This window comes from Dermacentor variabilis, chromosome 1 (assembly GCF_050947875.1).
Source record: "Dermacentor variabilis isolate Ectoservices chromosome 1, ASM5094787v1, whole genome shotgun sequence".
In the NCBI taxonomy this organism is placed as follows: Eukaryota; Metazoa; Arthropoda; class Arachnida; order Ixodida; family Ixodidae; genus Dermacentor; species Dermacentor variabilis.
Window position 1 is genome coordinate 66,812,179 of NC_134568.1, and position 27,802 is coordinate 66,839,980.

The window sequence follows — 27,802 nt, forward strand, 5'->3', positions numbered from 1 at the left end:
CAAACCAGATTTATTTCAAGGGAATTTCCCACGTCTCAATAATTTCTCTCGTCGTATACGAGTGCTGATTGCCGTGTTATAGTTTGTTAACGAAGCTTCCCCTCAAGTCTAAATATTTTAAGGCAGTTTTCCTAGTGTATAAAGCCGCTCGAGTTCACGCTGCTCCCCTGGCGGCCATTTTTCAAAGAAATTATGCCTTCCAACCACTCAGAATGCCGGTGACAACTTCACGTTTGATCAATTCTGAATATTGTAAATAGTAAACAGCTACTTTTGCTTACATGATCGGCCATGACATTGAAATTGCTGATACAGCGGAAAGCATTGCACCGGATGCACATATATAGAACTGTGTATGTTGAGCGAGATAAGAGCTGCACTATAGGCATCGCAGGCAGTTTTAACTGGAGGAAAACTTGGCAAGTGCGCCTCGAATGATAAATTGTTTTGTCTAAACCGAAACAGCGCGAATTGGTAGGCTGCATGAAAGAGAGACATTCTTATTGAATGACAGGAAGTTATTCGGCATATATCTGGCGATCACTCAGGAAATGGTTGTTGTGGAACGACGAGTCGGTTCTGATGTACTTCGCTATAAAAACGCGCGAGATAGTGTCGAGCAGCCTATATTGGCTTTTGTGTGTGTATATATATATCAATTCTAAATATTGTAAGGCAGTTTGTCGTGTGCGTATCATGGACACGCATGCTTATATCGCCTTCCGTTTCCCTACCACGGTTGCGCTTTAAAACCAACAGCGCGCGCATGCGATCCCATAGATGAGATGAATACATATATATAGAAAAGTATCAGTCATAGCTCTCGTAGTATAGCCTTCTGAGCCGTTTCCCTTTTCTTTTTCTTCTCTTTGTTTTTTCTTTGAAAGAAGTCCTTTTAGGGTTATTATAATTACACGAAGGTATTTCGCCCTCGCCAGCAGCAGTACTTGAGATAGCTATTCCGGCGGCTAGCTTCCCACGCTATGCGTGGCGCCCCCGCACCTGTTTAAGCTTTTTCCTAGACGCTAGAGCTACACAATATCCGCGCAACCTTGAGCGATCGGAAAGCGCGTTTTCCACCCTGGGCCGACGGAGAGGGGAGATTTCGTTCCGGCCGCGAAGCTCTCTACATCTCAGTAAGGTGCCTCGCGGTGGTCTCGTGCCGAAGATGCCCTCTCGGTGAGCGCATATTTCCCCCCTCATCTTTTAAGAGATTCAATACATACAAGCATTTGTCTCGCAAACCAGATTTATTTCAAGGGAATTTCCCACGTCTCAATAATTTCTCTCGTCGTATACGAGTGCTGATTGCCGTGTTATAGTTTGTTAACGAAGCTTCCCCTCAAGTCTAAATATTTTAAGGCAGTTTTCCTAGTGTATAAAGCCGCTCGAGTTCACGCTGCTCCCCTGGCGGCCATTTTTCAAAGAAATTATGCCTTCCAACCACTCAGAATGCCGGTGACAACTTCACGTTTGATCAATTCTGAATATTGTAAATAGTAAACAGCTACTTTTGCTTACATGATCGGCCATGACATTGAAATTGCTGATACAGCGGAAAGCATTGCACCGGATGCACATATATAGAACTGTGTATGTTGAGCGAGATAAGAGCTGCACTATAGGCATCGCAGGCAGTTTTAACTGGAGGAAAACTTGGCAAGTGCGCCTCGAATGATAAATTGTTTTGTCTAAACCGAAACAGCGCGAATTGGTAGGCTGCATGAAAGAGAGACATTCTTATTGAATGACAGGAAGTTATTCGGCATATATCTGGCGATCACTCAGGAAATGGTTGTTGTGGAACGACGAGTCGGTTCTGATGTACTTCGCTATAAAAACGCGCGAGATAGTGTCGAGCAGCCTATATTGGCTTTTGTGTGTGTATATATATATCAATTCTAAATATTGTAAGGCAGTTTGTCGTGTGCGTATCATGGACACGCATGCTTATATCGCCTTCCGTTTCCCTACCACGGTTGCGCTTTAAAACCAACAGCGCGCGCATGCGATCCCATAGATGAGATGAATACATATATATAGAAAAGTATCAGTCATAGCTCTCGTAGTATAGCCTTCTGAGCCGTTTCCCTTTTCTTTTTCTTCTCTTTGTTTTTTCTTTGAAAGAAGTCCTTTTAGGGTTATTATAATTACACGAAGGTATTTCGCCCTCGCCAGCAGCAGTACTTGAGATAGCTATTCCGGCGGCTAGCTTCCCACGCTATGCGTGGCGCCCCCGCACCTGTTTAAGCTTTTTCCTAGACGCTAGAGCTACACAATATCCGCGCAACCTTGAGCGATCGGAAAGCGCGTTTTCCACCCTGGGCCGACGGAGAGGGGAGATTTCGTTCCGGCCGCGAAGCTCTCTACATCTCAGTAAGGTGCCTCGCGGTGGTCTCGTGCCGAAGATGCCCTCTCGGTGAGCGCATATTTCCCCCCTCATCTTTTAAGAGATTCAATACATACAAGCATTTGTCTCGCAAACCAGATTTATTTCAAGGGAATTTCCCACGTCTCAATAATTTCTCTCGTCGTATACGAGTGCTGATTGCCGTGTTATAGTTTGTTAACGAAGCTTCCCCTCAAGTCTAAATATTTTAAGGCAGTTTTCCTAGTGTATAAAGCCGCTCGAGTTCACGCTGCTCCCCTGGCGGCCATTTTTCAAAGAAATTATGCCTTCCAACCACTCAGAATGCCGGTGACAACTTCACGTTTGATCAATTCTGAATATTGTAAATAGTAAACAGCTACTTTTGCTTACATGATCGGCCATGACATTGAAATTGCTGATACAGCGGAAAGCATTGCACCGGATGCACATATATAGAACTGTGTATGTTGAGCGAGATAAGAGCTGCACTATAGGCATCGCAGGCAGTTTTAACTGGAGGAAAACTTGGCAAGTGCGCCTCGAATGATAAATTGTTTTGTCTAAACCGAAACAGCGCGAATTGGTAGGCTGCATGAAAGAGAGACATTCTTATTGAATGACAGGAAGTTATTCGGCATATATCTGGCGATCACTCAGGAAATGGTTGTTGTGGAACGACGAGTCGGTTCTGATGTACTTCGCTATAAAAACGCGCGAGATAGTGTCGAGCAGCCTATATTGGCTTTTGTGTGTGTATATATATATCAATTCTAAATATTGTAAGGCAGTTTGTCGTGTGCGTATCATGGACACGCATGCTTATATCGCCTTCCGTTTCCCTACCACGGTTGCGCTTTAAAACCAACAGCGCGCGCATGCGATCCCATAGATGAGATGAATACATATATATAGAAAAGTATCAGTCATAGCTCTCGTAGTATAGCCTTCTGAGCCGTTTCCCTTTTCTTTTTCTTCTCTTTGTTTTTTCTTTGAAAGAAGTCCTTTTAGGGTTATTATAATTACACGAAGGTATTTCGCCCTCGCCAGCAGCAGTACTTGAGATAGCTATTCCGGCGGCTAGCTTCCCACGCTATGCGTGGCGCCCCCGCACCTGTTTAAGCTTTTTCCTAGACGCTAGAGCTACACAATATCCGCGCAACCTTGAGCGATCGGAAAGCGCGTTTTCCACCCTGGGCCGACGGAGAGGGGAGATTTCGTTCCGGCCGCGAAGCTCTCTACATCTCAGTAAGGTGCCTCGCGGTGGTCTCGTGCCGAAGATGCCCTCTCGGTGAGCGCATATTTCCCCCCTCATCTTTTAAGAGATTCAATACATACAAGCATTTGTCTCGCAAACCAGATTTATTTCAAGGGAATTTCCCACGTCTCAATAATTTCTCTCGTCGTATACGAGTGCTGATTGCCGTGTTATAGTTTGTTAACGAAGCTTCCCCTCAAGTCTAAATATTTTAAGGCAGTTTTCCTAGTGTATAAAGCCGCTCGAGTTCACGCTGCTCCCCTGGCGGCCATTTTTCAAAGAAATTATGCCTTCCAACCACTCAGAATGCCGGTGACAACTTCACGTTTGATCAATTCTGAATATTGTAAATAGTAAACAGCTACTTTTGCTTACATGATCGGCCATGACATTGAAATTGCTGATACAGCGGAAAGCATTGCACCGGATGCACATATATAGAACTGTGTATGTTGAGCGAGATAAGAGCTGCACTATAGGCATCGCAGGCAGTTTTAACTGGAGGAAAACTTGGCAAGTGCGCCTCGAATGATAAATTGTTTTGTCTAAACCGAAACAGCGCGAATTGGTAGGCTGCATGAAAGAGAGACATTCTTATTGAATGACAGGAAGTTATTCGGCATATATCTGGCGATCACTCAGGAAATGGTTGTTGTGGAACGACGAGTCGGTTCTGATGTACTTCGCTATAAAAACGCGCGAGATAGTGTCGAGCAGCCTATATTGGCTTTTGTGTGTGTATATATATATCAATTCTAAATATTGTAAGGCAGTTTGTCGTGTGCGTATCATGGACACGCATGCTTATATCGCCTTCCGTTTCCCTACCACGGTTGCGCTTTAAAACCAACAGCGCGCGCATGCGATCCCATAGATGAGATGAATACATATATATAGAAAAGTATCAGTCATAGCTCTCGTAGTATAGCCTTCTGAGCCGTTTCCCTTTTCTTTTTCTTCTCTTTGTTTTTTCTTTGAAAGAAGTCCTTTTAGGGTTATTATAATTACACGAAGGTATTTCGCCCTCGCCAGCAGCAGTACTTGAGATAGCTATTCCGGCGGCTAGCTTCCCACGCTATGCGTGGCGCCCCCGCACCTGTTTAAGCTTTTTCCTAGACGCTAGAGCTACACAATATCCGCGCAACCTTGAGCGATCGGAAAGCGCGTTTTCCACCCTGGGCCGACGGAGAGGGGAGATTTCGTTCCGGCCGCGAAGCTCTCTACATCTCAGTAAGGTGCCTCGCGGTGGTCTCGTGCCGAAGATGCCCTCTCGGTGAGCGCATATTTCCCCCCTCATCTTTTAAGAGATTCAATACATACAAGCATTTGTCTCGCAAACCAGATTTATTTCAAGGGAATTTCCCACGTCTCAATAATTTCTCTCGTCGTATACGAGTGCTGATTGCCGTGTTATAGTTTGTTAACGAAGCTTCCCCTCAAGTCTAAATATTTTAAGGCAGTTTTCCTAGTGTATAAAGCCGCTCGAGTTCACGCTGCTCCCCTGGCGGCCATTTTTCAAAGAAATTATGCCTTCCAACCACTCAGAATCAGCAAAAATCGACTGCCGCGGACATCATCAGTCCCTTTCCACATAAGTATGAGGCTCGGAGCAGGAGCTTTTGCGCTTGAAAGTAACCGTTGGCTTGACGAACCAACCGACTGAGCTACCTTTCCGGGCAACATTGAAGGATCACGAGTTCAAATCACATGCTATGTTCCTTTTTTTCTTCCTTTTTTTTTCTTTTTCTTTTAATGTATTTTCCTTCCTTTTATCACTGTACGGAAACCCTCCTAAAAAAAAAAAAAAAAAAAAAAATTATATATCCTCAATTATGTGTGGCCACACATGTGCAGGTCATAAATACCAGGTTCTCTATCCGAGTGCCATCCATGCGGTATAACCGAGCTCAGATTGGTCCACCTTGACTGATCAAATAGGGCACCACTGTAGGTTAAATGAGGCGTACAACTCCTGCGGGACCCGCCGTGGTTGCTCAGTGGTCATGGTGTTAGACTGCTGAGCACGAGGTCGCGGGATCGGACCCCGGCCACGGCGGCCGCATTTCGATGGGGGCGAAATGCGAAAACACCCGTGTACTTAGAATTAGGTGCACGTTAAAGAACCCCAGGTGGTCGAAATTTTCGGAGTCCTCCACTACGGCGTGCATAATCAGAAAGTGGTTTTGTCACGCAAAACACCATAATTCAATTTTTAATTTAACTCCTGCGGGGACGGTAGAGTATCCGTCTCCAGTGCAAGAGGACCGTGATTCAAATCCCGGTGCCGCGCAATTCTCCACCGGGAAATACAAAAAAAAAAACCGTGTGTTGAGAAAATTGCACAAACAGGCCTGGAGTGCGGCCTGATCCCGGTGACCAGAACCGGTAACGCACTCTCTCACCAGAGCAGGATTGGCCACCCTGGTGCAGTACTTGGCCACAACCTCCTATATGAATACAACAATCAAACCCCGGCCCTCAGTCCCCAGCAGCCGCGAAGCAACTGACCACGGCGGCGGTCAGATCTGTAACGCTGCAGAGGGTGCTAAGAATACCTGGCTCCGGACAGGCCGCCATTGGAATCTGAACCTGGCAACGTTTAACGTTAGAACGCTATCTAGCGAGGCGAGTCTAGCAGTGTTATTGGAGGAATTAGAGGGTAGTAAATGGGATATAATAGGGCTCAGTGAGGTTAGGAGGACAAAAGAAGCATATACAGTGCTAAAAAGCGGGCATGTACTGTGTTACCGGGGCTTAGCGGAGAGACGAGAACTAGGAGTCGGATTCCTGATTAATAAGGAAATAGCTGGTAACATACAGGAATTCTATAGCATTAACGAGAGGGTGGCAGGTCTTGTTGTGAAACTTAATAAGAGGTACAAATTGAAGGTGGTACAAGTCTATGCCCCTACATGCAGTCATGATGACCAGGAAGTCGAAAGCTTTTATGAAGACGTGGAATCGGCGATGGGTAAAGTCAAAACAAAATACACTATACTGATGGGCGACTTCAATGCCAGGGTAGGCAAGAAGCAGGCTGGAGACAAGTCAGTGGGGGAATATGGCATAGGCTCTAGGAATAGCAGAGGAGAATTATTAGTAGAGTTCGCAGAACAGAATAATATGCGGATAATGAACACCTTTTTCCGCAAGCGGGTTAGTCGAAAGTGGACGTGGAGGAGCCCGAATGGTGAGACTAGAAATGAAATCGACTTCATACTCTGCGCGAACCCTGGCATCATACAAGATGTAGACGTACTAGGCAAGGTACGCTGCAGTGACCATAGGATGGTAAGAACTCGAATTAGCCTAGACTTGAGGAGGGAACGGAAGAAACTGGTACACAAGAAGCCAATCAATGAGTTAGCGGTAAGAGGGAAACTAGAGGAATTCCGGATCAAGCTACAGAACAGGTATTTGGCTTTAACTCAGGAAGAGGACCTTAGTGTTGAAGCAATGAACGACTATCTCATGGGAACCATTAAGGAGTGCGCAATAGAAGTCGGTGGTAACTCCGTTAGACAGGAACCCAGTAAGCTATCGCAGGAGACGAAAGATCTGATCAAGAAACGCCAATGTATGAAAGCCTCTAACCCTACAGCTAGAATAGAACTGGCAGAACTTTCTAAGTTAATCAACAAGCGTAAGACAGCGGACATCAGGAACTATAATATGGATAGAATTGAACAGGCTCTCAGGAACGGAGGAAGCCTAAAAACAGTGAAGAAGAAACTAGGAATAGGCAAGAATCAGATGTCTGCATTAAGAGACAAAGCCGGCAATATCGTTACTAATATGGATGAGATAGTTCAAGTGGCTGAGGAGTTCTATAGAGATTTATATAGTACCAGTGGCACCCACGACGATAGTGGAAGAGAGAATAGCCTAGAGGAATTCGAAATCCCACAGGTAACGCCAGAAGAAGTAAAGAAAGCCTTAGGAGCTATGCAAAGGGGGAAGGCAGCTGGGGAGGATCAGGTAACAGCAGATTTGTTGAAGGATGGTGGTCAGATTGTTCTAGAGAAACTGGCCACCCTGTATACGCAATGCCTCATAACCTCGAGCGTACCGGAATCTTGGAAGAACGCTAACATAATCCTAATCCATAAGAAAGGGGACGCCAAAGACTTGAAAAATTATAGACCGATCAGCTTACTGTCCGTTGCCTACAAAGTATTTACTAAGGTAATCGCAAATAGAATCAGGAACACCTTAGACTTCTGTCAACCAAAGGACCAGGCAGGATTCCGTAAAGGCTACTCAACAATAGACCATATTCACACTATCAATCAAGTGATAGAGAAATGTGCAGAATATAACCAACCGTTATATATAGCTTTCATTGATTACGAGAAAGCGTTTGATTCAGTCGAAACCTCAGCAGTCATGGAGGCATTACGGAATCAGGGTGTAGATGAGCCATATGTAAAGATACTGGAAGATATCTATAGCGGCTCCACAGCCACCGTAGTCCTCCACAAAGAAAGCAACAAAATCCCTATAAAGAAAGGCGTCAGACAGGGAGATACGATATCTCCAATGCTATTCACAGCATGTTTACAGGAGGTATTCAGAGGCCTGGAGTGGGAAGAATTGGGGATAAAAGTTGATGGAGAATACCTTAGCAACTTGCGATTCGCTGATGATATTGCCTTGCTTAGTAACTCAGGAGACCAATTGCAATGCATGCTCACTGACCTGGAGAGGCAAAGCAGAAGGGTGGGTCTGAAAATTAATCTGCAGAAAACTAAAGTAATGTTTAACAGGCTCGGAAGAGAACAGCAGTTTACGATAGGTAGCGAAGCACTGGAAGGGGTAAGGGACTACATCTACTTAGGGCAGGTAGTGACCACGGATCCGGATCATGAGACTGAAATAACCAGAAGAATAAGAATGGGCTGGGGTGCGTTTGGCAGGCATTCTCAAATCCTGAACAGCAGGATGCCACTATCCCTCAAAAGGAAAGTGTATAACAGCTGTGTGTTACCAGTACTCACATATGGGGCAGAAACCTGGAGACTTACGAAAAGGGTTCTGCTGAAATTGAGGACGACGCAACGAGCTATGGAAAGAAGAATGATGGGTGTGACATTAAGGGATAAGAAAAGAGCAGATTGGGTGAGGCAACAAACGCGGGTAAACGACATCTTAGTTGAAATCAAGAAAAAGAAATGGGCATGGGCCGGACATGTAATGAGGAGGGAAGATAACCGATGGTCACTAAGGGTTACGGACTGGATTCCAAGGGAAGGGATGCGTAGCAGGGGGCGGCAGAAAGTTAGGTGGGCGGATGACATTAAGACGTTTGCAGGGACAACATGGCCACAATTAGTACATGACCGGGGTAGTTGGAGAAGTATGGGAGAGGCCTTTGCCCTGCAGTGGGCGTAACTAGGCTGATGATGATGATGACTAGAACTAACCCTGGGAGTGTTGGCCAGCGCCACCACTCACAAACCTTTCCGCCGCCAAGGGCGATGGAGATCAAGACCAACCTGAAAGAATGGCGCAGATGGTATTTCAATGGTCTGAAGACAGCCAGCTGGTAGGGCTGCTCGTTTTTTGCAGGAGGCGACGTAACGGCAAACGGAACGGTAAATACTGGGCCAAAAGAAACGACGCCGAACACGGTCATATATCTTCGAGACTCCCTGATGGTCAGCGGTTGGGACATCATGCAACTGTGCGAGTACAGCCCCACGCATATGCTTGGGAACGACCAGTAGCAGTTCAGGGCAATCAGGGTGCATGTTGTAAATGTGCAATATACCATCCTGCAGTACAAACGTACGCGAAGAGGGGGAAGTTGCCAGGTCCGTCAGGCTGAGAATGATGTCTCTCAGGTAAGGGTCGCGTCGTTGCTCATCAGCGATGTCACCAAACGCGGTAAGCGTGAGGACGCAAGTTGACTCACCGGTCTGAGGCTGGTCTGGTGGGTCTACTGGATGACGTCACAAGCAATCAGCGTTTTCATGGAGTCGGCCTGTCTTACACCACTGTGTAAGAGTACTCTTGGAGCCATAGAGCCCACCGACCAAGACGCCCAGATGTATCTCTTAAAGACTAAAGCCAGCATATAGGGCGTGGTGATCGGTGATAACCGTGAAAGGCCGTCCGTATAGGTAGGGGCAAAATTTACCTACTGCCCAAACGAGGGCGAGGCATTCACGTTCGGCGATCGAGTAATTGCGTTCGGCTGGTGACAGAAGGCGGATAGCGTACGCAATGACACGGTCGCAACCGTGCTGTCGTTGTGCCAAAACAGCGCCGATACAGTGGCCGCTGGCGTTGATGCGAACCTCCGTAGGGGCGGACACGTCAAAGTGGCTGAGAATCGGTGGCGACGTGAGTCGCGTCGTCAGCTCAGCGAATGCACTAGCTTGGTCGCGACCCCAGACAAAAGTCGTGTCTTTCTTAAGAAGTTCAGTTAGATGGCGTGCGATGTCAGCCAAATTTCGCACGAATCTGCGGAGGTAGGAGCAGAGGCCTACAAAGCTTCGAACATCGGTTGCGCAGGTGGGCACAGGGAAATCCTTGACCGCGCGAAATTTCTCCGGATAGGGACGAACAGCGGAAGAGTCGACCAGATGTCCGAGCACAGTAAGTTGCCGGCGGCCGAAGTGACATTTCGTCGAATTGAGCTGAAGTCTTTCCTTGCGGAACACTGAAATAACTGTCGAGAGACGCTCGAGGTGTGTGTCAAAAGTCGGCAAAAAGACAATGACATCATCGAGGTAGCACAAGCAGATTGACCACTTTAAGCCGTGAAGGAGGGCGTCCATCATTCGTTCGAATGTGGCGGGAGCACTGCATAGCCCGAATGGCGTCACCTTAAACTGATAGAGCCCATCAGGTGTAATAAACGCCGTTTTTTCACGATCCATCTCGTCAACTGCAATCTGCCAATAACCGGAACGAATATATATAAAAGAAAAATACTTGGAATCACTGAGACACTCAAGGGCGTCATCTATCCGAGGTAAGGAGTACAAGTCTTTTTTTGTTACTTGGTTAAGATTCCGGTAGTCGATACAGAAGCGCAAACTGTTGTCCTTCTAACGAGCATGACAGGAAATGCCCATGGGCTTGAAGAAGGTTCAATGATATCACGGGCAAGCATTTTCTCAACTTCCTTTTGTATAACTTGGCGCTCAGCGGAGGAGACACGATAGGAACATCGGTGTATGGGTTTGTCATCACCGGTGTGAATCCGATGCTTGGCAACTGTTGTTTGGGCCAGTGGTCGGTCATTGAGATCAAAAATGTCCTGGTACGACATGAGCAGGCCCCGAAGAGCGTGTACGTGTTCGTCCGGAAGGTCAGTGGCGATCATCTTCGTTGTGTTATCTAACATGGCTTGGTTCGAATCTATAGCAGCAGGAGGTGATGCAGTAGGCTCAGTTAAGACGGAGACGTGATAGCTGGAGGCTGGAGCTAGGGTTGCAAGACAGATACCTTGGGGTATCACTTGAGGGCATAGTCCAAAATTCACAATAGGGAGACATGCGGCATTGCCCTATATAGTGATGACCAAGTGCGAGGACATGACATTCTGCCAACAGAGGGCGGTAGCGTTGGGAGACATGATGTCATCGCCGTCATCCCAGGGGGATCAGGAGAGACGTAGTACGTCACGGCTAGATGTGGTAGACGAATGTAATCTGCGGAACACAGCCGGGGGGGGGCGGCGGGGGGAGTCGGCGTAGGATCAGAAGGTTCAACGGCATGAGGTAACGCAAGCTGGATAACCCCTGCAGAGCAGTTATTAAGAACCGAATGTACTGAAAGTCAAGTCCTAAGATGATTACATGTGGGCACTGATCCAAGACGTAAAACAAAACTGAAGTGTGGCGCCCGGCAACAGTGACACGGGCGGTACACAACCCAGAAACAGCCGGAATCGCACCGTCGGCTACTCGGACTACAGTGATCGGTGCAGGGCAAAGAACTTTGTTCAGACGAATACGGAGGTTTGATTTCATGACCGACATGTAGGCGCCTAGGTCAGTGAGAGCGATGACAGGTGTACCGTCCACGTCCACGTCTATGTTGGTGAGATTGTGATGTCCGGGTAGTGTGAGCAGAGGAATTTCGGGTCGGGTCGTCGTGGCAAACTCACCTCTCCGAGCTGCGCCCATCAGTTTTCCGATGATCGGCGGCAATATGAGGGAGAAGGGGAGCAACGACGCAGAGGTGGGCGGGGCAGGTGTCGGGATGGCGAAGGGGAGCGGTTTTATCGTGCTGGCCATCAAGGCGGAGTGCTGTCGTCGTCATTAGACAGTTTTAGTTTAGCGTCCGCAACTATAGCGTACGCTATACGCTATAATATAGCGTACGCTAAGCAGCGCACGTTTTCTACAATTTTAGTTGGCCGGCGATATCTTCGGATCTCAGAGGCCATATGCCGTCGTTGCGGCTATTTCGCGCCTTTAGCGACAGGTGGCACTGACATCTCGAACGTTTCTTTCGTTAGGCTTCGACTCGTTCGAAACGAGAAGCGATCTCGAAAACACCACGAGGTTATCCATAATACTCTGTCGTCGAAGCGGCCTGAGACTAAGCGAAAGCCGTTTACACAGTCATTTGCTACGAACGAAGTGCATTTTACAAAAGCAAAGCCAAATTCAATTCGAAGTGGGCAGCCGTGACCGCCGCCATGTTTCCCGCAAGCTCCGCAAACCCCGCAAAAACGCTAACGCTAACTCGTTTGCGTTGCGTACGCCCGCTATACCCGCTATTTCGTTTAGCGTTCAGCGCATGCGCACTGACGACCCGCTATTTTTTAGCGTACGCAATGGAATAGCGTACGCTATACTAAAACTGGCACTCGGGAACTACCACCTGGACCTCGGATGTTTCGATAGCTCGGCCAAGGCTGCGAATTCGAAGCACTGCGACAATGGCGGGGAATGTGCCCAACGCGTCCACAACAAAAGTAGATGAGCCTGTCATCGGAAGTGCGCATTTCTGCGGAGTTCTGATAACGAGAACGAACGGATGGGCTTCTGTATAACTCTGGTGCGGCGGGTGGGCGGTAGTCAGGTCCGCTGACTGGGCAAAGTGTCTGTAATGCTGCATTTGCTAGTTCTTGACGCACAACGGTTTGGATAAGGGAAATGGTTGCATGGGACTCGTCGGGGTTACGCACCTGAAGGGGAACTCGGGAGGTAGCTTTATTCTCGCAGCAGATGATGCGCACAATATTGTCGGATGTAGCAGGAACATGTGGAACAGGTGGGAGAAGGAGGTCCTCGCAGGTAGACGTCACAGCCGTGTTTGGAAGACGTGTGAAGTTCGGAGTAACGCGGCGACTTTTTGCATCTTCAAAGCGTCGGCATTCCTTAATGACGTCTTGCATTGTGTATGAGTTCTTAAAAACCAGGAGTGTAAACACGTAATCCACGATAGCTTTGAGGATTTCCGCAACCTCTTCCGTTTCTGTCATCTTGTCATCGACTTTGCGACAAAGCGTGGATGTCCTGGATGTCCGTCACGACATGTCCTGGATGTACGTCACGTAGGACTTGGTGCAAGTCTGAGCTCGGCACGCAAATTCTTTCTGCGCAGCACGACGGCGTCCAATGTGTTTGCCGAACAGATTGATGACCCTTTTGCTTACATACCTCCCAGCTCAAAAGTTCCTGTCTGGTTGAGAAAGCACACTTGTGCCATGCCGGTCAGGTAAAATTTAATGTTTAATGGAGTGCAGTGCGCTGCCGTAGCCACGCGTGCGATTTTGATTTCTGAAACATGGAATAATGCGCGATTGTTATACCAACTGCGATTTCAAGGAATAGTTATGTTGTACTTAATCACAACCGAGTTACGTACAGTAATCTCCTAGACTACATCCGAAGAATACCATGATTTCACCGCCGGGCCTCGCCACTTACTGGTTTTGATATTTTCTTTGCCGATTTAAAATTAAAATTCCTACGTAAATCGTAAGTAACGTGCTGGATTCTATCACTATATATCATGGTCGTTTCATTTTCGTCAAAGTCTCAAAGCACATTCTGGCCAGTTGTCAGTCCCTTTAAAGTCCCACCTGCGGGGCGTTTCTGATTAAGTGGAGAGGTTTTTCCGCTTCGGGTGTCTACTTCACAACACTTGAAAGCACTGTATTAGGTTGTGGCTGCCTTTGAAGGCGTCCAACATGGTAGGCTACTGCTCGGTGCCGCAGTGCCGGACGTACTCAACAAAGCCCGGTGTCAGCCTTCACGCGTACCCGCGGGACAAGAAGCCGCGTAAACGTTGTATTGCGAAACTCAAAACCGGCAAGTAGCCATCGGCTACAGCTCGGGTGTGCAGCAAGCATTTCCGCGAGGAAGATTCCTGCTGCGGCGTCGGGACTGCGATGTTCGGTGAGGGGCAGAAACCGTGGACTAAGATGGTCGCCCACGCCAGCTGCACGGCTAATGTCACGAGGCTTTGGTCTATGAAATTGTTGATGCAAAATACTGGTAAGTTAACTGGAATGCAAAGGGAATGGTAAGAAGCGCATAAAAAATGCATGGCATATGCTTATGTTTGTGTTAGTACCAAACAATGAATGTATACTGGACTAAAAAAGAAGAAGCAGCGGGTAGTTGCTCGTTGTGAAGGCCAATAAACATACAGTGCCATGCAACTTGAGAAATAATTATATTGAAACGTCCAAGAATTTAGAAGAAACGAAAAAAAAATATTGACTCGTCAGGACGGCACATCACAAGTCGCCGTAGGCGTCAAGTCCATAGTTATAATGAAATTATTTTTGAACAGCTTTGATAGCATCCGCGCAACAGCGGTTGCTTGTGTACTGGCAAATGCTCATATGCTGCGGCCTAAAGCTCACGGAACTGTGCGAAAACGCGCTCACAGCGAAAGCGAAACACATTGCGCGCGGACATATATACATGCAGACGCGCAGCGCAGTCAGTCGCTGCGAAACCGTGCGAACGCTGCATTGAGGCTTCATTCTGTTATGCTTCATTTGGTTGTACAGAGAGCTTACTATAAGAGCATGTTTCACATACTTTGCTTCCAGCGACTGCCTACCTTTCACGCAAAAAACCGGTTCGGGGGACCCCATCACCTGCGTATTCGGTAAAGAAACAGTATCTTAAATCTTCATTCATGCGATATTAAGAGGACACTGGTGCTATGGTTAACTGGTAAGACTGAGTCGACTGCGCGGAAAAGGCGTATTTACGCTTCTTTTCTTTTGGCTGGTATCCGCTGGTTAGCTTTGTTACGCGAACATGCAAGATTTTATTTATTCCGCACAAGGGGGTTAACTACCATTCTTTAAGCAAATCTATATTTTACCGATAAGTGAAATCAATTTCATCATCATCATCATCATCATCATCATCATCATCATCATCATCATCATTATTATTATTATTATTATTATTATTATTATTATTATTATTATTATTATTATTATTATTATTATTATTATTATTATTGATTACGCCACATCGCAGTACGGGCGCCTAATCATGATCTGCATTCATGCGTGATTACGCAACGCTTAGCAGACCACTATTTCACAGTCTGTCGTTTTAGCTTGAGGCGCCTTTTTAACACACCTCAACGTTGGAAAGCAAATAGCTCAGATAGGCGGACGCGCGTTGCCTTTCTTGATCAACGCAAATTGGACGAGATGATTGGCAGGTTCGACTGGTCTTCACTGATTGTTTCCGGAGTGCGAGTATTTATTTATGAACAATTTTGTTCGAAAATACGCAGCTTTCAAGAAGCCTGCACTCGAATTGTTCTAACAGAGAAGAAATCATAACTGGCTTACCGTGGATATAATGAATGCAATCGCCTACCAAGACTTGCTGTGGAAACGGCTTAAACGAACTCCAAGCAATGCTGAGCTTCGCGCTAGCTACAGAATCGCAAGGAATAAAGTCGTCACCCTTATACGATGCGCAAAACGACGCTACTTTCAACGTCAGTTTCAATTATCTGTTCGAAACCCGGCGAAGGCGTGGTCACTGACAAACCACCTATACGCGGGAAAGACACTACCAATTCAAAGCTAGCTGACGCTTTCCCATGTGATCTTGCAGAGACAGCTACAATCTTCAATCAACATTTCGCGCGTGTTTCGGGAGCAACTTCAACGGTGCCAGCTGGACGCGCTGGTAAAGAAAAAAATCATATCAGCTTCCGCGTTCTTACCGACGATAAAATTCGACACACTCGCAAGAATAGTTGCTGGGTTTAGGCGACATAAGCCAGCTGGTATAGACGGTATATCGGTATCTTTGCTCCAACGAAACTTCAACGCACTATCGCGTATTCTTCTTGTCATACTTAATGGATTCCTAGAGACAGCTACAATGCCGGCGGAATTAAAAACGGCTATTTTATCTCCATTATTTAAAGGAGGAAAGGAAGGTATTGTGGACAGTTACCGACCTATTTCGATCTTGCCTATCATGTCACAAATAATAGAAAAAATTCTCTTAGACACTATGACGTCATTTCTAGATAAGTTTTCAGTTATATCGAGTCGTCAGTTCGGCTTTGTCGCGGTACGGGGCACCATCGCTCTGCTCGAGGAATTTTCAGACTAATTAAACACAGCTTTAAAACAAAACATGTTTGCATGCGCATTTTTTCTCGATACTTCTAAAGCATTCGATACTGTGAACCCCGAACTCCTGCTTGAAGAACTATACCTGCTCGGTTTCAGGGGGCCATTTTACCAGTTCCTAAAAAACTATTTCTCCGGCCGCTCGCAGGTGATATCTTTAGACAACGAGTTATTCATCAATAACAAGCTACCTTTGAAAGCTGGAGTGCCTCAGGACTCTATATTGTGTCCTCTTATTTTTAACATATTTATAAATGATTTTTCTTCAGCTGTATCGAAGTGTATGATAGTTGAGTATGCAGATGACACTGTCCTTTTAACTAAGCTTATCTGTTACTCAAAAGCAATTGCGTTACTTCAAGAGAGTGTGTTCGATGCAGTGACCTGGTTTTTTGCTAACAACTGTTTGTCAATAAACAAAGAAAAAACAAAGATGTGATGTTTTTTGAAATCCACTTAAAAGCAACGGTTACAAATTTACCCTTGTTTCTACAATGTCGTACTTGCCAATCGTGTCAGTGTGCCCCTGTAGAATATGTAAACTCCATTAAATACCTTGGTGTTTTCTTTGACAGTGACCTCTCATGGAATGATCACATGACATATCTTTGCGGCAGGCTCAGAAGTGTTTCCTCGCTGCTTTTTAACATTAAATCCATTGTTCCGATGCCTGTAAAAATCACTATCATGCACGCCTTAGCACACAGTGTGTTACGTTATGGCATTACATTGTCCGGGTTTTGCTCATCTCGATGGGTCTGTCGAATTGACAGAATTCTAAAAATACGTTGAAGTCCATTGCTTATAACTCTTCCTCGGCCGACAATGTCAACTTGTTTATACATCTGGGTCCTCCGTCATTTAAAACTTTGTTCACTCAAACGGTTGTAGTAAGTCATTTTTGGAACCCTGATTTCAAACAGGAATATATTGCTCCCCGTGCACTGCGGAAAACATTTTTATATATTTATAGTATTGCACTGCAACACAAGATTTGGTAAAGCTAGTACGTATGCCTATGTCCCAAGAATATTCAATGACCTACCTCATCATATATTTACCGCAACTGCGAAACGAAACATGAAAAAAATGTTGAAGGCACTGTAAGATATGTATAATACTACATGTCTCTTTTCTTGTTTCTTGTATTTCTTTTGTCACTGATTTCAGCTAAGTTTCTGTTTCATTATTGTGTGATAAACTTCACTAGCTTTTTATTTCTGTACATGTTGCCGTTTTGACTGTTTGCCGACATGCTGGGCCAAGTCACGCAAGCCAGTTCCTTGGCTTTGACGGGCCTGCCTTCTGATGTACGATTATTGCAAGATGGCAACAATAAATATTTATTATTATTATTATTATTATTATTATTATTATTATTATTATTATTATTATTATTATTATTATTATTATTATTATTATTATTATTATGTTTGAAAACAGCCATGCATAAGAGAGAGAGAGGAAAATAAGGAAAACAAAAGGCTGGAAATTTTCACCGAAAGAGGTACAACCCCTGCTTATACGCTTTAGGAAGGAGGAAGGATACAATGATATAAATTGAGGATAGTAAAAAGGGAACGTAAGGGGAAAGGACAAGTCCGATTACAAAGATTCAAGTAAAACAACAATGACGCAGGTTGCCCTCTTGCAAAATAATACGATTTAAACAAAGCCCAGAAAAATATGATGTCCCGTCACTCCCAAAGAAAAAAAAGAACCGCTACATAGCCTAGTCAGTTTCTTGTAGAAAAGTAAGAAAGGCGGGATAAGACTGGCAGCCACTCGGATACAGACAGTCGGATACAAGAGCAGCCGGAGGTGAACTGCTTCCAAGAACTCCCGTTGAACCCCGTTCAATCCTACCTATCCTATCTATTTTGTAACCAATTTCAAGAGCAGTGCTATGAAGAATTTTTAACACAAAAGAGTGAATTGAAAGCAGCTGCTGCCTCACTCGCGACCGCTACGGAAAAAAGGGCGCGATGAAAAGCCCGTCTTTCTATTCAGCCGGCTTTCACTGGGCTGAATAAGAGAAAGCCTCGATCGGCACGTCAGCTTACGTACGCTGAAAGCCGCTCAGCGTTGCTTATACGGTAGTTCAGCGTCTGTGATACACTTCAAGTAAGGCTTCGTTCCCCGTAGGTATAGAGCGTGGGTTTCGGGATCGAACACCGTACGCATATTGTCTGCTGTCATTGCTGTCTACTGGGCCTAATAAGTGCCGTGAGCGAACATCGGCTTGATGGCCGCACGGTTGTGCACGTCCTTTCATGTGGGTGCGTCGTTAAACACGGCTTAGTGCACGTGATTTAGTGTCCTCGAAAAGAGAGGGAAATGAGAAATGTAGGGAAGTTAACCGGAAGACAAGCATCCGATTTGTTACCCTACACTGCGGGAGTGGTAAGAGGAGATACTATAATGTTGAGACCGGTCGGCTGTGCACCGCCACGGGGAAGAAGATGGAGCGAAAAGATTAGAAAAAAGGTGAGAATAAAAGTTCACAGCACGCATGCATGTGCACAGATGCTGACGGGTCTATCGTTTAGTCCGACACAAGCGGTCAGAGACGTTGGTGAATGGTAGGAAACGCGGCAGGCGGCTTTTGTGTGTCTGTGCGTCGGGAACGCACGAGGCCACAAGCCTACAGTGTTCTTTTCCGTGAAAGGTTAGACGTCTAACTGTCTGAAGCGATGCGAAGGCCAAGACTGCAATAATCGTGGGAAGGGCAGTCACAGAACATGTGCCCTAAGGTGTTTATTATTCCGCATGTGTTGCAATTAACGCTGTCTGCACTTTCAATTCAGAACGAATGAGCGCTCGTAAAAGCAACACCTATTCGCAATCGACACACGATGTTCCTTCATGTCGAGTAAGACCGGAGAAATGTTTTAGTTTAATGTGTGAGCCCAAAGGCTCCTAAGTGTCGGTTAGTGAAATCGTGCGGATTCCACTTCTTCAACGTGAGGATATAACAAATAGTTCTAAGGTCACTCGTTTAGTCCGTTCTCGACTATGAAAGCGAAGTGTGCTCGGATTCTCCGTACGCTGCCTGGGCAGCTTCGTTGGCACTTGCATTGCCGAGGATACTGACTAGGAAACTACATAAATATCATATTGTGACCTCTGTCGGTGTAGTCAAATATCCGAGACAGACAAGTTGTTCATGGGTGCCGCAAGGCAAAGCGCGGAAAGTAAACTCCTGAGAGCTGTGATCTCGCTTATATTGTTATCGTTTCGGATCAGACAAACTAAAACGCAACCTTCAATCGGTATTTTAGTTACCAAAGCCGTGGCCAACGAAACGGGCACCATTGGCCATACATGCGCCTCGATGTTGGAACAGGCCTCGATCTAAGTGCTTGTGTTGCGTTCCTCGTTTGTGTGGCTTTTCTCGTCCGACGCTGGGCTCTGGTACAGCACTGGCATATGGCCCAGCCGGAGTGTATGCAAATGGCGCGCGAGTATTTTTTTTCCGCTTATGCAGCGATCCGGTGCCGCAGTCCACTACCACCAGCGCATGGTCGTGTGTTGTACGGAGGCCGGCAGTACCCGGGAGACAGCGTCCACTACACGTGCAATGCGGGCTACGTGCTGATCGGCGAGTCTGTCAGCGTCTGCCAGGCAAACGGCACTTGGTCCAACAACTTGCCCAAATGTGAGCACTGCTATAGCACTAAAAATTCACATTTTTGGGACTCTAGGGAGGCCTAGAATGCGAGCTTTCACAATGGATGAACAATGAATATGTTAAGGTTAGGAAATTAGTAAACCTTTTTTAATCTCACTCACCCTGACGCATGCGCGACCTCTAGTTGTGCGATAGAAAAATGGTACGCGTATGGCGATTCGCACATCCTGGCCAAGCACATGTTCTACGTCACACCTGCTTTAAAGGGAAATGCGCAGAAACTGTAGCAAGACATGTGTCCTCCTGAAGGACTAACTGCAGCAGACGACGATCATTCTGGAGAGTGCAAACTCTCGCAGATCTGCGCTGCGCAGCAAGAGAACGGAGACAAAGATTAAGAAAAGAAAAAAAATGAATAAGAGAAGGCAGGGACCGTGACGTAAATATCACGTGATCCCTGAGCTTCGATATGGGAGAATGCTGAAGAGGAACGTCGCTTGAGGGCAGTGGTCGGATGCAGCTCGGGGGAGCGTCTGCTATTTAGAGCGTAGCTCGCCCCCTTCTATCATCGCCTTGAAACATTTCATTTGCTTCTGGCATCCATCTACTATTAACAACCCTCTTTGAAAGATTGTAGCAATAGAACGCTCTGTCGACCTCCCCCCAGCTCTTTATACCTTCTAGTGTACAACTAAAATTGCCAACAGGGCCCTTCGACTAAGACTGTCGTGAAACGAAGCGAACTATGCCACCTGGGGCCTATCTCGCCATATTGATTGAAATAAACTTCGGAGTAAAGGAGGAACAAGTCTGGCTGCCCATCGACGTCCAAAGCAACGTTTTATGGGCTGTGACACTGCGAACCGCAAATGTCTCTGTAGTCATTATTGAGTCGCTATCTAAGATGAAGAAACAAGGAAAAGAATTGAGGATAGAGTTTGACAGCGATACCCTTGTTTCGTCAGAAATGGCGCTGGCAGAATAAGAATAAGTTTATTTTATGTCAGAAACGGGGATAATTATATAAGTATATACAGAAGGAGGTCCTATAGTTAGAAACGGAATTATGACCTTCTGTGCATGGATGACAAGGATTATACAAACAACAATGGCAACATGCAAAATTTGCGGCAATAAAGGCTTTTAGGAGACGAAGCATAAAGAAACAGAAAATCAACACTTGAATGCATTAAACAATAACACGGCACCCGCCGTGGTTGCTCAGTGGCTGTGATGTTGGGCTGGTGAGCACGAGGTCGCGGGATCGAATCCCTGCCACGGCGGCCGCATTTCGATGGGGGCGAAATGCGAAAACACCCGTGTACTTAGATTTAGGTGCACGTTAAAGAACCCCAGGTGGTCGAAATTTCCGGAGTCTTTCACTACGGCGTGCCTCATAATCAGAAAGTGGTTTTGGCACCTAAAACCCCATAATTTAATTTTTAAACAATAACACGGCTGCAGATTAGATAGTACGGAAAACTACGAAGGGACATTTTTCAAAAATGAAGAAGGAGAAACTACACTGAAAAATGAGAGGCTGGTGTAATCTAAAAGAAAGTGCTTAAGCTCTGTCTCAAACGGGTGAGGTTTTACCAATTTTAATGTATATGGTAGTGTGTTCTAGAGAGATAAAGCTGAAAAAATGTAATGACTGCTTGCCGTAGTTGGTGCCAACGCTGGGTAAAGTTAAGTTCATATTCTCTCCAAATCTAGTATTGTTTGTAATAATAAGAGGTGTCTTTGGTATGATGGTTACTGGTATATTTAGTGCCCTATAAATATAAAAATGGCGAGGTTATGTTTGACAAGATCAGTCAGAGTCAAAATTTCAATAGAATTGGCGGTTTCTGTAGAACACCGCTGGCACTACTTGTATGAGCTGTGGGTTGCAAATAGAAACGCCAGCGGAACGCACCAGTGGACGATAGCTGGGACAGGCTGTCAGTGCGGCCAACGAGAAACCACAGCATGCCTACCGACGCCTGCTTTGTTCGCCGGTGCCACTGCCTTGGGCGCTCTTCGTATCAGCGAGCTTCACTACAAAACGCGATCGTAGTTTACTTAGGGGTCGTTCTTGTAAAAAAAAATCGTATGTAGCAAGTCTTTGAGCCCACTGCCGCCGTCTCATGGGGTCACATTATGCGTATCTCTCGTGCATAGACCATAGACAGCATCGTTAAGTACAAATCGTAATCGTAACAGTTGTAATTATTTATGCAATGATTATAATAGGATTGGCCTACCGGTGTATTCAGAAATATTTTTGAAACTGACAGCGCTAGCACTAGAAAGAATTCAGGGTTCTAATCACTGGGAGGCTGGCGTATTATTATAATTATTACTTTTCCTTTCTGGACTTTGATTTGTGTTTTTCCTTTCACTAGCCGCCTTTCTGTGGTTAAATGTTAAATGTTTTTACACTAGAACTGTTCGTAAGAGTAGATGGTAGCTTATGCTGTCGTTGACCACATTAGCGAAGGCGGCCAGGCAATGAGGAAAAAGCACATACGTTCGATCTACCAGCTCTACGAATTCGGCCCCAGGTTTCTTCGCGGTGGTGCGTTAAAGCTTCATTCATGTGGTAGTTCCATTACACAAGAGGAAAGCAAGCTCAGCTAAGAAAATTTAGGGCGATAGCTTACGCCTTGACAGCCATCGTCTGTCTGGGAGCTTCCTGCTTGATATAGTAGTTTGGTTAGCGGCAGGCTTTGACGCGCAGATTTGGTAGACAATATCCAGCCCGTCAAGTGCACAAGCCTCATACCTTGTACCAACCTGCGATCGCTGTTGTGTGGAACATGTGCACTATCGTACTTTATACAAGTGGAATAGGCGGCCGATACCATACGTATGCGTTTTCTTCGAAAACCTAAACCCATCCGTCATACTGCACATAGGCGCTAAGATCTGCCAGATTCCTCGATCGCATGCACACTGTAAACCGATTCACACCCTCAAGAATCCTTAAGGACCCGCCGTGGTTGCTCAGTGGCTATGGTGTTGGGCTGCTGTGCACGACGTCGCGGGATCGAATCCCGGCCACGGCGGCCGCGTTTCGATGGGGGCGAAATGCGAAAACACCCGTGTACTTAGATTTAAGTGCACGGTAGAGAACCCCAGGTGGTCGAAATTTCCGGAGTCCTCCACTACGGCGTGCCTCATAATCAGAAAGTGGTTTGGGCACATAAAACCCCATAATTTTAAAAGAATCCTTAAGGGTGCAAATCGATCTGTTATTAAAAAAAAGAAATTATTGAGTTGTACGTGACAAAACCACGATCTGATTGCGAAGCACGCCGTATAGTGTGGGACTCGGAAAAATTTTGACCACCTAGGATACTTCAACGTGCACCTAAATTTAAGTACACAGTTGTTTTCGCGTTTCGACCCCATCAAAATGCTGCCGCCCTGACCGGGATTCCATCCTGCAACCTTGTACTTAGCAGCCCAACACTATAGCCACTAAGCAACCACGCCGGGTCTGATCTCTAACTCACAGCCTCACAAGCTTACGAATGTGAATAAGCACGGCCGCAGCCCGGCTATGCCTTTATCGCCGCTTTATCGCTTCGGCAGCGCTCGGCCAGTAGCATGCATTTGAGCCGTTAGGTAACTATAGAATTGAAGACCCAGAGCCCAGATGCCTACAACCGGAGCAGTGACCTGTCACTTCCCCGTGGCCACTTTACTGTTCACCCATTGCACGCTTGAGCGCAGCACAATAGCAGTGCCAACAAGCGCTCCACCATGTTTTCTTCTCTTTTTTTCGCATATCGTGGGCTTTCTTAGGCACGGAAAAAAAGAACTGCGTGATACATATGGCGTGGAAAATTATTTATTAGGTGGCTTCTGAACGTGCTGTACAGCTCTACGTGCGGCATTTGCGGTCTTAAGCCATTAATTTAAAAATGTTGCGTAATTAAATATAATCGAATAATTAGTTATGACGAAAAAAGTAGCCTGAGTTACTCTAGGAGATATTGCCAACACTATATACGTTCGGCTCAATTCGCGTCCGAAGTGCCTTTCATTTCTGAAGTCTTGGCTCAAGTCACGTGCGACGATTAACCTACACATCTTGCCTTGAACGATTGCTCCTCGTCTTCCGTTCTTGTCAGTGTGGCATGTGCACCGACGATGCGTGGCTGCACGGTTGTGTGACCTGTGCGCAGGCAAGCCGGCCTGCGAGTTCCCGGGCCAGCCGGCGCACGCACGCGTCCTGCCGTCCAAGTTTCATTACGACATCGGCGAGCTGGTGACGGTGGCGTGCAACGTGGGCTTCCGGCTGCTGGGCTCGGCGCAGCTGCGCTGCTCGCGCGATGGCCACTGGTCGCACCCGCTGCCCCACTGCCGCCGCCTGGTCCTGCACAAGTAGTACCAGCGCGTGCAAGGGGGCATCATCATCCAGCACATGTCGCCACCGCACCGGACCTAAGACCCAAAACCCCGCCGGCTGCCATACACCCCCGGTTCACAGCACCGCGCTTCGCTGTTTTTCCGTTTCTCTTCTATTTGCTCACGTTGCTTTCCAGAGAAAGATGCCCTTCGCTCTCGCGAGGTTTGCGCTACAACAAATATGCGTGCCACGAACGAAACATGCTGTCATAAAAAAGTAGTCAAAACACATTCCTGATGTCTCTCTATGTAAGCGAAGCTTTCTTAGGTTGGCACATGTTTATACTAAAGGAATATCAGCCACCTTCCTGTCGCTTTGTCTATGTATGCCTCTCGATTTTTTTTCCTTGTTCGAGTTTGCTGGAATTCTCTTAGAATTTAAACGCAACACATGATATGTACAATGTGCAGTTCTCTCTATTTACAGATTGTAACGTGTGGTTGGTTTCGGGTCGTTTCTTTTCTTCTTGTTTCGCAGCTGACTGGACCTTCCGAATGGGTGCCATTCACAGCTGAGAGCAAGGGTCTTATGCAGTTTCTTTTATATGTTTCATGACGTCAGTTGCCTGTTTCTAATTGGTTAGTTCCGAGTACCCTTTCCCACTTATTTGCGAAACGCAACTGCTCTTGCTACTGCCGAAAGACTCCATGCTGACCATTTCCGCGCGTTTAAGTCACTTGATACGCTGCGCATACGTCATAAATCATGTGAGTGAACTAAACATACATGTAGCGCACAACCTTAGTCAAGCGCCGCGGTCGACTGGGGTTGATTACATATTCATAGGAGTTAAGGGTGCAGAAAGGGTGCAGGATATGTGGTCCGAATTAGGAGCTATATAAACCAATAAAAGACTATAATCTTGCGGTAGGTGTCCGCCAAGTTGAGGGAGCGCGGCGTTTTGACCTCGGCGTACATCTGCGCAGTCCGTAGCTGTTTAGGAGTGGACCGCAGATTTTTGGGGGAAAGAGGCTAAGAAAATTTCGCTTTCTTAAAAAAAGGCCACATATTCTTTTGAACACTTGGCAATATCACTGGTGTACATTTTGTTCGCGCTACAGGACTGAACGTGTGTCCGGTAGCCACGGCAGCTCTATGTGTGAGTCCCTCATGGATATCAAGGCGATGCTCTGAAGACACGTCTTTCTTACATCCAGGTGATGTTTAACTGAGGACATGTCATAGGGCTTCAATTTTTTTATCGACCCTCAGATTTTGTCTATAGAACAAAGTACCGCGAAGCGTCTACAGTACTGCGATGAACATTAGAGGATATTGCTGGCGTGGTATCAGCCGAATGTTTCGAACTCGGAACCCTCTGCGCATAGTTGTTCTATGGGTGCCATCCGCATCAATAAATGTGCTGGCGACTATCAGTGCGAGGTTACGTCGTGCTTATATAAGCGGCATCTACACAACGCGCAACAACAAAATGGCGATCTATTGCAAGTACGGCCTACCGTTAGTAATCTCCACGCGCTGAGGTCATGAGATGCGATGCGATCACGTTTTTAAAGTGTCGCCGCCGGCTTGGTCTCTCACTAGCTGATGGATATCCTGATCTCTCTCTCTCTCTCTCTCTTGTTATAGGACCACTCGCAAAAATTTTGCTTAGAGGTTATAGCCATATTCCGTGCGTAAGTTGTGAACAGATGTATTTGCCCTCTACGTCAGGAAAGCGTAATCGCACATGTCACGCATGACGTCACAGCTTCGCCACCACGGATAAGACACCACGTATAGACCCTCAAAATTTTGGCCGATGTGGGTGCTGTCATATGCGCTGTCACTCTCAATGCCCTTCGGAAATTCTCTGGAATTCTTTTAAAATTATCTCTAAAAGCTATCAAGACATAAATCATATCGCTCTAAACGCCGGCATATCATGTGTTCAATCTGAAGTATAAATTTACCTTTCTATAGGGGTGTGCGAATACCGTATAGTAGATTTAAAATCGAATATCGAATCGAATCAAGAAAAGAAAGCCGAGTATCGAATCGAATCACGAATATTAGAAACTTTTTCACAAAACTTATTGGTTAGAAAATTGAACAAAAAACACAGTGGTGCACATGATCGGAAGTCTCCTAACCTTGCATAATAAGAATGCAGCAAGCTATAAGTAGCTAATGTACATAGAAATCAAGATATACAGTACAGTCTGCTCTTATTGAAGGAAACTCCAAATGAGTGTGCCAGCACTGATTACGGCTCAGTTCTAGTATGTGAAGGTCTGGAAAATATTACTTTTATCAGTAGAATTTCTGTTGAATATAATCAAGTGCTTTTATTGTTTTGAAAGTAATGAATTAGTGACGTTCCGTTGTACTGAATGCCAATGAGCTTCTCAGTTTATTATTGAACGTGTGCTTTGCGGCAATCTTTTATTTATTGCATAGAGAGTTTTGCTTTCCGGTTTCTCTCTAAAATACAGAAGGCCTATCCCTACTTTATGGCTGTTGGTTTATCGTAAGGCCAATCTGCGTGACGTAAGAAAGGATCGCGCATCACGTGACTCGATCACCGTTCCGCGCGTAGCCGGCGCCGACGGTAGAGGGCAGCGCCGTTTCATTGTCAGATTCGGCGTGATTTGCCACATGTGAGATCATGAAATCTAGAGGGTCACGACAAGTTCTCGCGACGCTCGCTACAGAAGGAAACCGATGTGCGTCAACGACCGGCGTCGGGAGCGAAGGCCACCGTACGGTATGTCTCAAAGATGGCGACCGTGAACAACTTTGGTGCTATTCCATGCATTTGCTTTCATTTGCGAGGCCGTTTGTCGGCTTTCCGGCTGCTACGAATAAATCGGCGTCGACTCGGCGCCAAACCGTAATTTGAGTCGCCGACGCCCGACGATGCAGGGCCGATTAAGCCTAATGGCCTATAGCAGTGTGGTCGTTGCGGTAACGGGTCGCAAGCGTTCGCGGAAAGCTTGCCGCTAATATGTCCGTGCGGGTGGCTCAGCAGTGATCGGTCCCGAGATCGCGCGTCCGGGTTTTATTGACGGCTGGCAAAGCGGCTTGAAGTTCATCGCTACTCATTCAACACGATTTGCGTGCCAATAGGCGGCTAATCGGCCCAATCTTCGCGCATGTTCTCGCACTTCACGAAATACGCGCTGTTATATTGTCGCCGTTCCCTCTGTCCGTGTCGCGTTATCATTCATGTCGGTCCTGTCGAGCCGGACGAACCTTGCACCGACACAGTTGGCCCCGGCCGACGTGATTCCATTCTGCGAATTGCCTGTGTGTGCAATCCTCGCCTCGGCATGACGTCGGGAAGCGCTTGCAGTGACAGTCAGCTAGCATGTCAGCCGGGGCGGCCGGTCCGCGGCGATTCTTTTACGCTCAAAATAAAGAGAAACGCTCGCTAGGGCGGCATCGAGCTCGAGGACCTCAGCGGTGCACGCGACCTGCGGCACTGCGCGGGTCTCCACTTCGAATATGTCGCATATTCGAAAATAAATTGTGTAGTAGATATTCGATTCGTGAATCGAATTATTCGAACGTTCACTGTTCGATTCGATTCGGTAATATTCGAGTATTCG

At 46.4% G+C, this 27,802-nt stretch overlaps 1 protein-coding gene across 1 annotated transcript in view; it reads left to right on the forward strand.

The window, feature by feature from the left end:
• The window catches only part of LOC142575959 (locomotion-related protein Hikaru genki-like), a 243,026-nt gene extending 216,266 nt beyond the window's left edge, over positions 1-26,760 (forward strand). Inside the window, exons 8-9 of the mRNA XM_075685846.1 lie at positions 19,709-19,879; positions 24,028-26,760. Coding sequence (XP_075541961.1) covers positions 19,709-19,879; positions 24,028-24,230 — 374 coding nt within the window. The 3' untranslated portion in view covers positions 24,231-26,760. The remainder of the gene's footprint in view (positions 1-19,708; positions 19,880-24,027) is intronic.
• The last annotated feature ends 1,042 nt before the right edge of the window (positions 26,761-27,802 follow it).